General features: G+C 40.6%; 1 protein-coding gene across 2 annotated transcripts in view; it reads right to left on the reverse strand.

The window, feature by feature from the left end:
- The window catches only part of FSHR (follicle stimulating hormone receptor), a 281173-nt gene extending 267851 nt beyond the window's left edge, over positions 1–13322 (reverse strand). For both annotated transcript variants that reach the window (XM_075535760.1, XM_075535759.1), the window contains exon 1: positions 13085–13322. In XM_075535760.1, the coding sequence (XP_075391875.1) occupies positions 13085–13236 (152 nt within the window). In that variant the 5' untranslated portion in view covers positions 13237–13322. The remainder of the gene's footprint in view (positions 1–13084) is intronic.
- Between the last annotated feature and the right edge of the window lie 4483 nt (positions 13323–17805).

Genomic DNA, 17805 nt, shown 5'->3' on the forward strand with positions numbered 1-17805 from the left:
GGTAGTACTCCTAAGATTCCATCTCATACATAGACAGATTTATTTTAAAGAAACCATGTTGAAATGTGTTTCTGCTGTCAGTGCATGGTTGCAGACCACTTCAGTACAGTAATGTACTTGTCTCAGACTTGTTAGGGCACCTTAAAATTGTATTATTTGTTCTATGGGTGGGCTGGTGGAACAAAACAATTTGGAAATGAGGCTAATATAAAATGTTATCCAAGTAAACACCATTAAATACTTGTGACAAGTTTATGGGAATAGAGCCTCTCATTAAATAAAAGTTTAGATGGATCAGGCATGTTAAGAAAAGTAAGGAAGACCTCAAAGCTAATTTCAAGGCAGAGCTCTCAGCTCGGACGATCGTGGTCATTGTTTCTTAGGGTTCCCAGGGTGGCATCTTTCTAGGTCTTCTCAAGGACAGAAGCTGAGTGTATGGCCTTATTGAGATGGCACAGTTGAGAAAGTAACCAGAAAATCTATACTGAGAAATATATAGATGTATTTTTTTTCTGTATCAGGACCACGCACTTGCTCATTCTTCAAGGGTAACAAGGGTTATCCTCTAAGAATTCCATTGGTAAACCATTCCTCATTGACTTACAGCCTGGTCTTTTCCCTTCAGATGCCTTTTTATTCCTGAAATCCAAAAACATTTTGAAGGAACATGATTGGAGTTGCCCAAGGATGGTTTTGGTTTTGTTGTGGTGTAAATTTAAGAGCACAGAATTCAATGAGAGAAGACTTATGGAGAGGGAAATACCACCTTCAGGAGTGCATGGTCCTAGATGGAGGATTTGTTAGAAACAATAGCTTGACATCTTATGCCTATTTTCATAATGATCAATGCAAGCAGCTTTAATAATAAGATGAGATTGACAAAAAGCGGAACATAGTCTTTCTTCCCTGTTGGGTGCTGATCTTCACATCCTGGATCGTGCCCAAAGTTCCAATCCCTTGTATTTTCATAATGTGAATACTCCTACCCGAGCTTAAATATGTTCACATTCCTGCTTTAAACTCTAGCATTACTTTTTGGTGTACACCTTTTTTTTTTTGTTTCAATTTCTATAAAATAAAGGTTCCGCATTTTATTTCAAGTCACAGTTGGCACAAACAGTTAATGCACATGGCTATTAATTGAAAGGTCATTAGTTCCAATCCACAGTTTGGCAAACTCCATCTTTAAGAAGCTAACATTGAAAATCCTATGCATCACTGATATACATGGTGTCACCATGAGTTCGTCTATGTGAACAGAACCCGTATACTGGTATTTTCCTGCAGGTTTTCTAATATAAAACAGGTCTTCTAATATAAAACAAAGCCCCTCCTAAAAGAATTGCTAATCCTTTAAAATGAAGGATACATTTGGAAGTGGACTTGCCCAGTCTCTGGAGTCAACGTAGGGTGGTTGGAAAGGTGGATTGAGATGAGAAAGGTAGAGACCCATCTCCTCATTAACCCTCACTTGGCATCAAGCCATCAAATATCTATACATTGGCTTCCATTCTATGTATATCTTCTGGCTTATGTATCCTATGATTTTAATATTAGGGAAAAAAAAGAAACTACCATGTATACTCAAAAGCTGACTGGAGTATAAACCGAGGTACCTAATTATTACCTGGGAAACCAGAAAAACTGATTGACTCGAGTATAAGCCTAGACTGGAAAATGCAGAAGCTATTGGTGAGTTTCAATCATCAAAACAAATGAAAATAAAATTACTAAAAATTGAGACATCAGTGGGGTAATGTATTTAAATATTTATTTTAAATAAAAACATAAATAAAAGGACAAGTCATTTAACATTAGTAAACCAGCACAGTAAGTAGAAAATAGGTTCAACAAAAACAATAAGGTATCAACAATGATACCTTAAGAGTACTATTCCCTGAGCTCAATCAGCAACCGAACTAAAATGTAAAGAGTTAAAATCCTTCAAAACTGGATTCCTCATCATCATCCTTGTCCCAGTGCAGAGCTTCAGCTGGTGTGAAATCATCATAGACGCTGTCCTCACTGAGATTGCCGTCATCACCGTCACTGCTGTCATTTTCATACAAAGCACAGTCTTCACTGTCTTCCATAGCATTCATTACTAATACTATATTTCTGGAAGGCACGTTCCACCATGTCTTCTGGAATGTCTTCCCATGCATCTCGAGCCCACTTTGCTATTAACTCTATGTCAGGCTTCATGAGATTTCCTCCTTTTGTTAGTCGGGCTTGACCAGATGATATCCATTCATGCCACCTCCTTCACACACGGTCTTTAAAAGGCTTATTCAAAGATACACATCATAGGATGGCTCTGATTGGTTAGATGTGAGTAAACAAACATTCAAAGCCCTGCAGTGTCAGCTGGTCTTTGAATGAACATCAGAGAAACGGCAGTCACCCGCGAGATAATGGGGGCAGCTAGATGTTATACCTCGCTGGGGTACCACTGACCCGTGTATAAGCCGGACCCCAGTTTTTCAGCACAATTTAACTCAGCTTATACACGAGTATATATGGTAGTTCATGGTGGTTATTGTTCCACTGCTTCTTTCTGATGCAAGGTTCTGTGTTGGCTGTTGATGAAGATGGTCCTTGGAGAAGAAATGAGTGTCAATTCCAATGTGCCACCTACTGCCTTAAACCACTGCCATGGGTTCAAATCCGACCTGAAGCCACCCTGTAGTGTGGGACAGAACTGCCACGTAAGAGTTTCAAGGTTTATGAAAAGAGAGTGTCACATATGGTGGCTAATGGGATCAAACCACTGACTCTGGGGTTATCAGGAAACTACTTTAATGGTTGCACCACCAGGGCTCCTTAAACCACTGCTAGGATTTAAATTATGACTGAGTTCAAATCTACAACAAGGGTTTAGTTTCTCTAGTTAAGCATTTTTGTATGTTCCTTGAAGATTTTCAGATCCACTGAAAGAGTCCATATGAAAGAACAAGGCAATGGTATGTTCAGGACACAGACAAAAAACATACTCTGTGGTACTTCAAGAGAGGTCAAATTAAGAACAAACATGCAAATCTCATTTTAATCAGGTCCTCGGCAATTAAAAACAATTGCTTTCTTTCCTAGTTGACCTTGTGGGATATATAAGCTTGAATCTAGTCTAAATAAAGCTCCATCACAAAGTCTAAATCTAAAGCTTATAAACAAAGCAAAGACGAATCAGTCCCAGTGGTGGCCCAATTAGTAGCTTTGGAGAAGGATCTTCAGAAGTCAAGGGAATTTCCCCCACCACCAAGCTGCCCTGCTTCTGAAGCTCTGGGCTCCTTGCATAAGGAGGGGCAGCACTCACCTTTATGTGCACCAGGGGATTTTATCTTCACAAAACAAGTGCAGTTCTGCACTACTCACCCCCACTCTTCAATTGCCCACAATGACTGTAAATTATAGCTCTTAGCCAATTCTCAGGGTAGAGTTCATCTTCTACATTAAAGGATTCTTTTCCTGCAATGTAATTTCCACTTTTCCTTTTTCAAGATACTGCACTCTACAGCTGTTCCTTGAGTCATCCCCCCCCCCAATTTCTCTGCAGGGAATATCAACCTCCCTTTCCCCCAGTCCAATTAAATTCCAAATGTTGGAATAGACATATCATTTCTCACTAAAGTAGGTGCAGGATTTTGTGTCCAGAGAAAGGATTATGTATGTATTAGTGTGAAATTGTGCTTTTTGTCTCCCTCAAACAACTCTCCAAAGGAGGCAGTAGGAGTCTTAGCACATAGATACCAGGGCAATCTACACAGCAGGGGTCTTTGGTTTGGATAGCCAGACCCATGGACAACAATCAAAGCACTTTCAAAAAAGGCAGGGAACCTAACAATCAGGGCTTTCAAGCTGACCCTAATTGGCAAAGTTTATATTTTGCTGGACATTTTTTCTGTCTTACCCATTAAAATGCTTTTGGACTGGAGATTTCAGTGATTTTCTCAATATTATTGGTAGATTTCTAGGGAGGCAGGTAATATTACTGAAGATAATTAACCCATGCGTCCTGACTATAGAATATTCATGCTAACTTTAGAGACTTCATTTATAGTCTATATATCACTATAGCTGAATAAATTAATGAGAATTGCAATGACAAGTAGGCATTTCCTTAAAGCAAACACATTAAAAAAAACCCAAATAAACAAAGTACTAGAGAACTATCAAGCCTTATAGTAGTTCACCACAGGAGAGAACAATAATCATCTTTTCTTCAATGTTGAGAAGCAGAGCAAATAAACAGATGTAATTCCCCAAGATTTATGGGATCATTTGTTCTACACATAATCGAGAGCCCACAAATACATTGCACAGAGGCAGGCACAACAAGAGACACAGTAAGGAGAACAAGGGACATTTTTACTGCAGTTAAGGAAATAAGACATGTGAAGAATTAGAAGGACAGGAAGCTTAAATATGACAAGGGCAGGATTAGACAAAGACGGAGTGATACTTGTAAGATTTCATAAAGAGGAAGCTTTTAAACAAGATTGCAGTTAGTAGATTGGGCTCTAAAAGCAAAGTAGACATTTAGCATTTAAAAAAAGCAAGAAGAACCACTGAAAAACAGAGTGATAGAAATGTACAGGATGTGCTCGAAAGCAAGTTCATGTCAGCCTCATGGAGTAGATAGCTTCTACTATCTGGTAAGAGGTGAAGTCAGAAAAATGAGCCATTGAGTAATTTTGAAGAGGAAAATTGGAGTGTGGTGGCATTAATGATTTGTAAAGAGTACAGAGCAGTGTACATGCTGATAAAGAAGGATAGGTAAGAAGAAGATGAATTAGGAAGTGACCACACAATCCAGGCTTTAGATGTTCAGGTAAAAAGTTGATGGCAATGGAAAGAAAAAGGCAAAGCTAGCAGCAATATGAAAGTAGACATTACAAAGTAATGACTGACTAGATAGAGGATGTCAGATGACAGGATTCAGAGGATTAAACCAGTATCATTCACAAATGTGAAAGTCAAGAGTGGGTGTTTGTCTACATGTTGTAACCCAGTGTTTTATCTTCCCTTTCATGACCTTGAACAGCTAGCTAGCATCAACTTCCCTCAGGTATAGTCTATACCTCAGAACTACCTCCCTTACTAGACAGAACACATGCATTCATACATAGGTGCTTTTCAGACCCCAAAACAATGAAAACTCAGTTCACTCTCCTTCTTGAGGTGTTACTGAGGACTGAATGTCCACGAAAGGGTGCTAAACTGCAGCTCAGGCTTTCTATGGAACTACTCTTGTTGTTGAGGTTGGAAAGGCAGACCAGTCTTTCCTTCAGTCTTTCTCAAGTTACATCAACAGTATATTAATTCTAAAGGATGCTCTCAGAAGAAAATGCTCCACAATTAAATATACGATTTGGCTTCCTTCATGGAGATGCAAAAATCTTAATGGGGTAGCAAAGACTAGCCCTTTTGTACATCATATTGATACATCCTGATAATAAGAACCTGCTCAGGAAAGACTACATACACTAGACAGGCTTTAAAGGAGGTTATCAGATTATAAACTAAGATGGTGAAACACAATATAAGTTTAAAAAAAGAAAAGAAAAAGTGAAAAAGGTTGTTAGAGTAAGTAATCTTCAAAGGATATCACAACGATGGAAGAGAACACGCTTGAGGAGAAGGGTCCATACAGGCTGCTCATAATATGATGTCATGAGAGGACTCTAAAGTCAAGAATCCACACTTGTCTGTCAGTTGGTTATACTGTGGTGACTGGTGCATTGCAGTGAAGCTTGAAGTTATGCCAATGGTATTTTACATGCCACCAGGGTCACCCAAAGTTCACAGGTTTCATACTAAGAATGGGTGCATAAGCAAACGTGGTGAAGGAAGCTGATGGTGCCCGGCTATCAAAAGGTATAGCGTCTGGGGTCTCAAAGGCTTGAAGGTAAACAAGCAGCCATCTAGCTCAGAAGCAACAAACCCCATATGGAAGAAGCACACCAGCCTGTGTGATCACAAGGTTTCGAAGGGATCAGGTATAAGGCATCATCAGAACAAAAAAAAATCTTACCATAGTGAATGAGGGGGGGTGTGCAGAGTGGAGACCCAAAGCCCATTTGTCAGCCACTGGAGATCCCCTTGAAGAGGAGTCTAGGGGAAGAGACCAGCCAGTCAAGGTGCAATGTAACAAGATGAAAAATACAACATTCCTTTAGTTCCTAAATGCTTCCTCCGCCCCTCCCTCCCCGCCCCCCAACTCCTATCATGATCCAAATTCTACCTTGCAAGTCGGGCTAGACCAGAGGATGTACACTGGTACAGATAGGAAATGGAAACACAGGGAATCCAGGGCTGATGATACCTTCAGGACCATCAGTGTGAGTGGTGATACTGGGATACTGGGAGGGTAGGGGGAGAGTGGGTTGGAATGAGGGAACCGATTACAAAGATCTATATGTAAAAATCTATATGTAAAGATCTATATGTCTCCTCCCAGGGGGACAGACAGAAAAGTGGGCGAAGGGAGACATTGGACAGGGTAAGATATGACAAAATAATAATTTATAAATTATCAAGGGCTCATGAAGGAAGGGGGAGCAGTGAGGGAGGGGGAAAATGAGGACCTGATGCCAAGGGCTTAATTGCAGAGCAAATGTTTTGAGAATGATGAGGGCAATGAATGTACAGATGTGCTTGACACAATTGGTGTATGTATGGATTGTGATAAGAGTTGTATGAGCCCCAAATAAAATGACCTAAAAAAAAGAATAGACTACTTGAAGAAGGAAGGAACTGGTTGGCAACATTGGAAAAATTTTCCAGTGAAAACCTTATGTATAACATCAAAATATTATCAAATATTGAGTAGAAGCAGACTTTTGTCAGAGATAATGCCATAAGATGAGCCCCTCAGGTTAGAAGGCGCTGGAAACACGACCGAGGAAGAGCTGCCTTCTCTCAACCATAAGTGCATGAATGAAGTAAAACTGGTGAGACTAAAGCCTTAGGACCTTCTTTTGCTTATGGCAAACTACTCAAAATGAGAATTTTAAAAGAGCGGTAAAAATCTACTAATAATCAGAACATGGTAGGTACAAAGTATAAATCGAGGAAAAGTTGGAAGTTATTAAGATGAAATTGGACACATAAATGGACTTCCTAACTCTCCGTGAGCTGAAATGGTTGCGGTGTACTGTGCTGAGGATGATGCAATTAAGTGGAATGGCGTTGCACTTGTTGTTAAAAGGGTCTTTGGAGATCCATCTAGAAATGCAACGCTGTCTGTGTAGGATGATATCTATCCCCCTTCAAGGAAATCCAATCGATGCAATTATTATTCAAATGTATGCACCAACCACTAAGGTTAGTGAGTGATGGTGAAATTGAAGAATTCTTCCAACCTCTTCAGTGAAAATCGATCAAACTTTCAATCACAATGCATTGATGATTATTGGTAATTGGAATGTAAAAATTGGAAATAAAGAGGAAGGAACAATAGTTGGAAAAGATGATCTAGGTGATAGAATCAAGCCTGGAAATCTGACAGTACAATTTTATAAGACCATGACTTGTTCATAACAAAAACCCTTTTTTAACACCACAAATAGCAACTATATACATGGATGTCTCTAGAAGCAATATACAAAAATAAAATTGACTACATCTGTGGGAAGAGGCGATGGATAAGCTCAATATCAGCAACTAACATGAGAACAAAGCCTGATTATGGAAGAGGCCACCAATTGTTCATATGTAAGTTCTGGTTGAAACTGAGAAAATTTAAAACTGGTTCACAAGAGCCCAAAGGTGACCTTGAATATATACCACCTAAATTTTGAGAGCATCTTAAGAAAAGATATGATGCATTGAATACTCATAACAGAAAATATTTTGTTGTGCATATTTTTGCCACGCTTAAAAATATATGAAAAGAATTTATTAGATCAGCGCATTTTCTTTCTAACACTATGATTGAGTTTTTGTTCACTGAACATTTTCTTTTGTTCTTTATTGATTTTCAAACTGACTTCCTCAAATTTTCTCCTCTTTTGTATAACATCCAAAGCAAATTTTCTGTCTTTTTAAAATACGCTTTGCCAAGAAGATTACAAAGCCAAGCTATAAAACTGTCCAACCTTTTTGATAAAGCCATGCACAGAGAAAGGAATTTTAGAATTATATTTCTGGAAGACATTTTGTCCCAAATGTCTAAAGCAAACCATAGTCATTACTCAACTAGGAGGGAATGCCAATACACACACAACTCACTTGTCAACATGGAGAGGTCTCAAAGAGCAGGGTCTTAAGTGAGAAGAGGTGACTTAGTCTGGGTGGACAAGAGAAACAAATCTATAGACACACATATGTGTCTGAGAAAGAAAGTTATGTACAAGAGCAATTGAACATTGAGAAAACATCCCAGCCCAGTCCAAATCAAGTCCATAAGTCCAATTTTAGCCCTTATGTCCGGTCCCAATCTATAAAGTTCTCTTCAGACTCATAAAACACATGCAATGATGCCAAATGTAGAAGATCACAGGCCAGTGGGTAGAAAGTCTTTGGATCCAGTGGCATTGGAAACATCTCAACTCTGGCAGGGGTTTCTGCATGGCTTCTTCAGCAACCAGAGTTGCATCAGGGTGGGTCCATGTAACTTGTCAGCTGCTATGTCTCCCAGGGTGTGAGCAGAGAGTCTCCCACCTCCAAGGAAAAAAATACTGGAATTCCCAGAATACTTAGGGAAAGGCTATGCCCACATAGAGGCCTCATTGGTTATGATAGGATTGACAGGCTAGACTCCACCCCTACATAATCCTTAAATTGACAATTATATAACTACCACAGACCGCCCCTTGTCAATTTGACACTTACACATAATTCTGGCACCATATGTAATTTTCAAACAAAAAATAATAAAATCATATCTGTACCTAACAGAATAAAACTAAAATGCCTACAATTCAACATGTGCCACCCTCATGTAAACATAACATTTTATAAGTGAACAAAACAAAAAATATCCTATGCCTAACAAACGCAGTTAAGTAACACCTACACCTTGATCCCATAATCTTACGAATATATTCCCCAAACTATAAAAGTTTGTAAGCCAACCACTTCATGAATTACTCCCCCAATTTTGGGTATACAATTTCTATATTGCCCACTTACATCAACCTAGTGCATTCCAGTTGGAACCTTGTGAAATCCACATCCATCAGCAAAGTCAAATCAGGATGGGCCATCCAGAAAGTCAACAGCAATATGCACCAGTTCACAGGCTCAAGAATCTTCTTGTTATCTGGTTGGGTTCTGGTTGACTCATTGTGGGCCGTCTCCCTTAGCCTCACCAGGGTGCCCATTGGTTGCCTTGCCTTAGACCAGGGAGCCTCAAATTATGGCCCGTGGGCAAGGACATTTATCCGGCCCACCGGGTGCTTTATCCTGCTTGGCAGCTGACTCACCCAGTGTGCATAGGAATTTGTTCATAGTTCTTTTTAAAACTATAGTCTGGCCCTCCAGTGGTCTGAGGGACAGTGAACTGGCCCCCTGTTTAAAAAGTTTGAGGACCCCTGCCTTAGACCATGGCCCCATCACAAATTCTCAACAACCCTAGCCCCTTGTGCTAGATCATTAACTTCAAACTAGTGAACTCACTTTCTTCTTCTCCTCTAGTTCTTGTAATCCAGGTCCACAGGTGTCAGTAGCCATACTCAACCCATCTCTCTATTGCTGCTTTTCTCCCAGTTCCACTCAACAAGCGGATCCAGGTGGTCACCTAGCAAGCATTCCAACCTGTCCACAGGCATCATTTAATGTTCAGTCCTAGAGAGTTTTCTTCATGGTTCCAGTTTTTTTTTCTAGCTTCTGACAAAAACCCTAGAGTTCAACCTTGAAAGCCAAAGAGTTCCTTTTATAAAAAATCTTCAATCTGTCAAGCTTGCCCCCAGGCAAGTCTTTCGGAATGCAATGTCCTGAGTACTCCAAAGCACTGGGTTGGGCTTATCTTTTCAGAGCTTTCTCTGCTGGTGTGTCCTAAACCCATCTAATGATCCAATTTTAAGGGCCAACAACAAGTGGGCTTATAAACTCTGTTTTCATACTTCCCAATAAATATTTCTATCAATCATTATATCAAAATTAAACAGAGGAAATCAGTATAAACAAAGTAGAATCAGACACTAAACTCAATTCTTAAAACAGTCAAGCTCAATCCTTATTTAGCTTATCTAAATCCTTATCTAAACTATTTATACAAAAATATGGGTTTAGGTCTCTTGAGAGTATCAAACCAGAGTCAGGCTTTCTGCCAGCCATTCTGACCTTCTGTCAACCATTTCCTCTAACCAGCATGGTCTCTGAGAAATTCAAATGGCGATTTCTACCCCTGAGCTCAAAATGTACATTAATCACATCCATTCTGACCATTTCAAACAGGAATAACCAAGGACTACAATCAAACATAATAATCAAAACTTTAACTTCCCATATTCTTTCCAGAAAACAACTCAGTAAACTGCAAGGGCGTATCTGACTTCTGGCTAGCCAAAGATGAAACACTACCCTAAGGCAGAAGTCAAACAAACATCTACTTTTCAGCTTTATGATTTTTTTTTCCAGTAACCCACTCCCAAGGTACCATAATGGTCTCTCCAGCACCCAGGGCTGTATCAGGGTGGATCTAAGTGTCTTGTCAGCTGCTACGTCTCCCAGGGTGTGAGCAGAGAGTCTCCCAACTCCAAGGAAGAAAATATCAAATTCCCAGAATCATTAGGGGAAGGCTATGCCCACACAGAAGCCTTGTTGATTATGACCTGATTGACAGGCTAGACTCCACCCCTACATGCTTAATCCTTAAATTGACAATTATATAACTACCACTCGAGGCATTATGAGAAAATGGAGGATGACTGTATCATCTTATGAAATGAAGAATGATTACATCATTGCATAACTAACAAATTACATCATTACAGAACTGACAAACCACTGGGAATCATAGCCTAGCCCTGGGATTGCCTCACCTAACTATCCTAGGCAGTGTTGCTCATATCTCATACCTCAGCATTTCTGCAGCCAGGTGAACATTGCTAATGCATAGGAAAATTTTTAAAATTATTATCATAAGTAGAAAATATTGCATAATGAGGAGTAGGTTTAAAGGAAAACCACTTTCTTCCCCCTTCTTGATGTTTTACAACGATGTCCTCTATTACATACATTTATGTAAAGGGTAAACCTACAGCTAACTATATACAATGTGTTTATGATTGTCTGCTCAACAGTTCACCCTCATAAGCTTTTTTTCTATAACACTGTACTGCCTTGTGCTCTTTCCTTCAGGCATACATTTATTTTTGGCAGAAATGTGTATTGTTCATTTACATATTAGTATGATTTACTTTGGCTTTTAGAATCATAGTCTCCTCCTTCCCACACTCACATATATACATACTCTCTGGGATTTGAAGATGCTTATGTTTTCTATCCAAAATGAGACTATCTCTCAGTCTCTTCCCTCTTAAGGAGATTTCAGAAAGCAGGCAGCTGACAGTGGAAGCAGTGTGGCAATGTGGGGGAAAGAAGAGTATGACGTTGAAATTATACCTTCATAAGAGTTATTTTCTTAAGCAACGTTTTGGCACTATTTGATGCACAGCCAACAGATGTAGGAGAGGCACAATCTTTCTTAGTTTTCATAAGAATCCCATCAAGAGACTCAGAAGGGGTTAAGTAATTGCCTAGTCTCTTGGGAATAAGAGACTTTGTCTAGGAGTTTGGGCACATTGGAGCCCTTCTGTGTTTATGATTTAATAAACCAGACTGGCCTTTTACATAGGCACATTCCTTGGCATAATCAGGACTATCTGTCTCATCTGAGGTTGTGTAGCCAAAACACAGAGCTCACCAGTTGTTTTTCTGCCACCACTGCTGCCTCTGGCTGAAAATTAAAGACACATAGTATCAAGGGACAAGCTGGTGGGCAGAGTCCATCAACACCAGGGAAAATCTGGTCCAGAGGGAAAACATGATCTTAGTTGAGTCCCAATCCCTACCCTAACATATTTGAGTGTAGACAACAAATGGAAAAGACGATCACTTTCTGTAATAAGATAAGAGTTATTAATAGCTTCAGAAGCGCTGTGGTGGGGAAGTAGATTATGTGTGGGGGTGCTTCGAAGCACCAGATATTCCAAGGAGAAAGATAAGGCTTTCGTCTCCCGTAAAGAGTTATAATATCTATAGAGCGCAATGGTTTAAACAGGTCTCCATGACAGGAGCTTATGTTTAATAACCCTGGAATAGTAAGAAGAGTCACAATTCACCAGTCCCCAAGAGACTGCACACGGACCTCACACAGCCATGTCACAATACAGCTCTCTCACAATCAACATGAGGGTTGGAAGCAAAAACAGTAGATGGTTAAATGAAAAGACTTGCTTTCGGGTTTTGGCTCTCACCGAGGCTGTGTGAGCAGTCAGTTTTCCGCTAAGTTCCTTGTTTGCAAAATGGGAAGACAGGAGGAGTTGATGTCAAAACAATTCAGTCCAAATACAAGGCCCCAAATCGCATTTCCCCATGTTGTAAACATTATCATTGCTCCCTCCTCCACTGCCTCCCTTTTTCCTTTCTTCACACTCCTCCCCCTCTCCCTCTGTATTTTTACTCAGAAAGGAGAATCTCATTCAAAAACTATGTGCTGCTGACTCTGGCGCTCTCTGCCCCCTCGAATCTAGTGCCCTCAGGAGACACAAATTGTGTATTCCATTTAGATCAAAGTCTTCCTTTCTGACTCTGGTCGAAGTCTTCTAAGTTTCTACTTCACTTTATTTTTACTATTTTTACTTTTCTGATTCCACCCAAGGTGAATGGAACGCAAGAGCCAATATAGAAAAGACAAAAATCTTCCCTTGCCTTTGAATTCAGGTTCCCACCCGGACAAATGCTGCCATTCGCGTCTAAGCTCACTGGGAAGACACGGGCAGAAGTGTCAGACTGAAGGAGTTTGTGTTTTTCCCATTTTTGGTCAGCCCAGGCGATTTCAGACTAATAGATATGACTCCAATGTAACAATAATATTGGACCCCACCAAGCAGCTGTTGCCAGTGTCCTGGTTACTCACAGTTCCACAGCATTCCTGGGGATGTCCGCGGGGATCTCGGTTACCTGGCTCTCCTGGCACAGGAAAACCCCGTCCGCGCAGTGGCAGAGCCTATGATGACATCCGGAGGTGAAGCTCAAGAAGGCCAGAAAGGGCAGGAGGAGGAAGGCCATGCTTATGCATCCATCCACCTGCTTTCCTCCGGAAGTTTCAGAGAAAAACTCCAGAGCAGAGACTCCTTACAGCACCCTTGTAGGAAGGGATCCGCCCTGAGAGCTGGTAGGGTCATGTGACCCACAGAGAAGGTTTTTTTTTTTTTTTTTTGGCCACTTCCAGACAAAGAGTGGAATTCTGTGTGCTAGCAGTGATTTTGGGGACAAGATAAACTACTCCCTTATGCTTCGCAATTGAGATTCTGACCCCTGGACCCAAGAAGGAAAGCAAATAGAACCCAGATGCATTTCTGGGGTCATTTGCATATCTCACTAGAGAAGTCCTTGCTGGTCACCATTGCATCTCAGCAGAGTGATAGGCGTGGCATTCTCCAGGAAAGACACAATCCACTGAGTAACACTTTACTCAAAGGGTTTGGTAAGTAAGTCCCGGGGTGGTGTAAATAGTTTGCGTTCGCACTGGCACTGCTAAGTGGATGATTGTAATTCACCTAGGGGTGCTGTGGAAGAAAGATCTGGCAATCTGCTTCCATGAAAATTACAACACCTCTAAGGAGTATTTCTGTTTGATACAAGTGGGGTTACCATAAACCAGAATTGACTACAAGCAATGGATTTGGGCAGCCGCACATAAGCGAAGAAGCAGGGCCTGGTTTCACCACTTCATCCCCTGCCCACCTCAGATTGAACCAGACATTCTAAGTTAATCTTAGATTCTCTTTCTTACTGTAATTGATCACCAAAAGTGATGTTGCTCAGAAGGCAGGCATGTTGGTTAGGGACCTGCAGGAAGTTCTCTGCAGGGGAGGCACCTCTGAAGGGTATACACAGAGCTCATTGGTCTTGGTGTTTCCAGTGCTTACTTAGTAAACACCAGCACTTCCATCCCCGGAGACATTATCATTCCAGACTTCCCTCGGTCCAGGCTCTGCATATTGTCTTTGCCTTTTGGCAGTAGGCACAAGTAATTTTGATTAATCTTTGCTTTTAACTTGGTTTTAAATTTTCCGGGTAGGGGACATCCTTGGCATCTTTGTTGGCATTCCCGTCTCTTTGGTGATGAGGAAACATTTGGCAACTCATCCAACAAAGTGGCTTTCTACCTTCAACTCCAAAATCTATGACGATTAAAAGGTAAAGAATTCCCTAAGTTCCTGCCTACAATTGGCTGTCTGCTGAAACTAATTTCAGCAGCATCGTTAAGAAATTAGTTGAATCGAATTGAATTACATGAAAATGCTAAATATATGTGTGTATGTGTAGAGTTCTAAGCACCTGGAAAATCGATCCTTAAGAATTCACTTGTGGCTTTGGTCCATTCCAACTCTTCTATGCTAACAATTTAACAATTTGATTTATGGTAGAGATATTGGACCATAAGGTATACATCTCACTCCTCAAGAGACTAGAACCTGAATAAAGTCAGGTATCAGCATCCATACTTATGCAATCAATCCCCAATAAAACACACCCTTTCTCATTTGTGTTAGCACATATCCCTCCTGGAGAACTACACACTATCCAAAGGGTCAATAGTTTATGTGTTGGTCCCAGGAGACTAGAGAAACAAATCCATGGACACACATATGTGCATAAGAAAGAGATTTATATACAAGAACAATTGAACATTGAGAAAATATCCAAGCCCAATCCAGATCAAATCCATGAGTCTGGTATTAGCTCATATGTCTGCTACCAATCTATAAAGTCTTCTTCAGGCTCTAAAAATACATGCAATGATGCTGAATGTAGTAGATCACAGGCCAGTGGGTAGAAAGTCTTTGAATCCCGTGGCATAGGAAACATCTCAGCGCTGACAGGGGTTTCTGCATGGCTTCTCCAGCACCCAGGGCTGCATCAGGGTGGGTCCACGTGTCTTGTCAGCTGCTATGTCTCCCAGGGTGTGAGCAGAGAGTCTCCTACCTCCAAGGAGGAAAAATCCAGATTTCTCAGAATTCTCAGGAGAAGGCCATGCCCCCATAGAGGCCTCATTGGCTATGATCTGATTGACAGGCCAGACTCCATCCCTACATGCTTAATCCTTGAATTGACAATTCCATAACCACCACAGTTTGAAACCAACAGTCACTCATCTGAAGAAAGGGGAGACTCTCACTCCTGTCAAAATTCACAGCCTCAGAGAACTAAAAGGACTGCTCTACTCTGCTTACAGGGTTGGTGTGAGTCAAGGTGACTCGATGGCAGGTTTTGCCTTGTTTTGGGTGTGTTTACACACACAAAACACACACACAGACACACACACAAAACAAGGCAAAATAATATTGTGGATTCACTGGTCAGTACAACTAGAACTTCTTATCTCCTCACTCCCAGGGTTGGCATCTTCAAATTTGATCTTAGACAGGCTCGTGTGCTTTTTCCATGTGGGCTTTGTTGCTTCTGAACTACATGGCCACTTGTTTACCTTCAAGCTTTTAGAATCACAGATGCTATATCTTTTGATAGCTGGGCAACATCAGCTTTCTTCAACACATTTGTTTATTCACCTGCTTTAACTTCAGTGCTTGTGTTGGGAAGGTGAGTATCATAGAATGCCAATTTTTTAGTAGAAGAAAGTATTCTTGCATTGAGAGAGTACTTGTGTGGAAGCCCAATGTCCTTCTGCTATGTTTATACTAAGCCTATAAATATATGCACATAGATTTATTTCTCCATCTTCATATATAAATATATTTGCATGTGCACATGCCTTTTTTTTAGACCTCTATAAATGTCCTTTGCCTGCTAGCTCTTTCCTCTATTTCTTTTGACTTTCCTCTTGTCCCACTATCATGCTCAGTCTTCATTTGGGTTTCAGTAATTCCTCTTGGTTACATTACCCTTGTTCACTGCCTACCAGGCCTCCTGCACCCTCCTCACCACCGATTTGGATCACTTGTTCCCTTGTCCCTGGGTTTTTTAACACCACTACCTTTTCCCTAGACCATAATGCTAAATCTACTTTTTAGAACTTACCAGTGCAAAATCTGCCCAATTGCACCTTGGAGCCCTGCATTGGGGTTCGGGATAGGCAAGAGAGAAATGCTGTGCCCAGGGTAAGTTCATTGGGCACTGAAAGTGGAGTCTGAGGAAAATCCCTCAACAGGATACTCAGTATAACAGAAATGATCAAGACAGTGGTCCTCAACCTGTGGGTCCTGACCCCTTTGGGGGTCGAATGACCCTTTTACAGGGGTTGACCGATTCATAGCAGTAGCAACATTACAGTTATGAAGTAGCAGCAGAAATAATTTTATGGTTGGGGTCATGTTGTGTGGTCCCCACAACATGAGGAACTGTGTGAAAGGGTCGCGGCATTAGGAAGGTTGAGAACCACTGGATCAAGGGGAGTTCTGGGATACCATGAAGCCATGAAGCAGAGCTGGGAGATGGGCTCGTTATAATTAAATCATCAGCTTAGGACTTTTCTAACACTCTGTAAGTGAATTCTTCTCTAAAATGAGGATTTACAGTAAACAGTATACCAGGTTCCTATGAATGTAAAATGAGATATGCATATGACAGCAAGCAAGAAGGTAAAAACATGGTGTGAGGATGAAATCTTATCTCAGAACTGCAGTGGTGAGAGGAAAACGTCAAGCATGCATTACTGGAAGAGAGAGTCTCTCTCCTGATGAAAACGTTCCTGCTTGTTTGGGGGGGGTGAGGGGAGAGGAGGTGGACTCTACTTCTTTCTTTTGGTAAACTTGATGGGCAACTAGTGTTGCTTTTGAGTGAACAAAATTGATTTGGAAATTCTTACATTCATTTTATTTCTCATAGAGAAATGCCAAAAGTTTCTGTCTCCATGGATATTGAGTAAATTCAGAAATGTTTGAGTCACCGAAAATTATGTTTTTGTCAATGTCTGAGTTTCTGAATAAACAGAATGTTAGAAGGAGACTATTTGGGGCATGTAGGCTGCAGTGTTGTGAAGGTCCTGTGTACGCAGCTATTCAGACACGGGTCAGGGATTCACAAAAGGAAGGAGCAGTAGCGAACTGGGCAGAAAACTGTCCCAGTGGAGGAGAGAGTAGCCACATAAAATACAAAATCCTAAAATCCCTTGAGGTAGGCTTATTTGTAGTAGTCTGCTCTGCCAAAAATTTCACTTTATAAAAAATTCAAGGCAAATGAACACTCTCAGAATTGTTTGTGGTGAAGCGAGATTGATGTAAGTCTAGACCTGATATTGACCAAAGATGAAGTTTATCAGTAAAAGTGAAAACTGAAGTCTCAAATAGTATCCCTTCCCTTGAGGAATGAAACATGTAGCTATGAAATACCACCGGAAAGTGAGACATTCAAACAATGGTCTCAGTGGCTTAAAGAACAAAAAGGAGGAAAGTGAAACTGAAATGGACTTGGAGTCTTGTGACAAACAAGTTCACTTCAAACAATAACACACACACACAAATGAAATATGCTTTCTTTCACAAGAATATTGTTCCAAACTCAAGCACTGCTTTTTTTCAATTAAAAGATGATTTTATTGGGGGCTCTTACAACTCTTATAACAGTCCACAAATCAATTGTATCAAGCATATTTGTGCATATGTTGCCATCATT

Source organism: Tenrec ecaudatus, chromosome 17, assembly GCF_050624435.1.
Source record: "Tenrec ecaudatus isolate mTenEca1 chromosome 17, mTenEca1.hap1, whole genome shotgun sequence".
Lineage (NCBI taxonomy): Eukaryota > Metazoa > Chordata > Mammalia > Afrosoricida > Tenrecidae > Tenrec > Tenrec ecaudatus.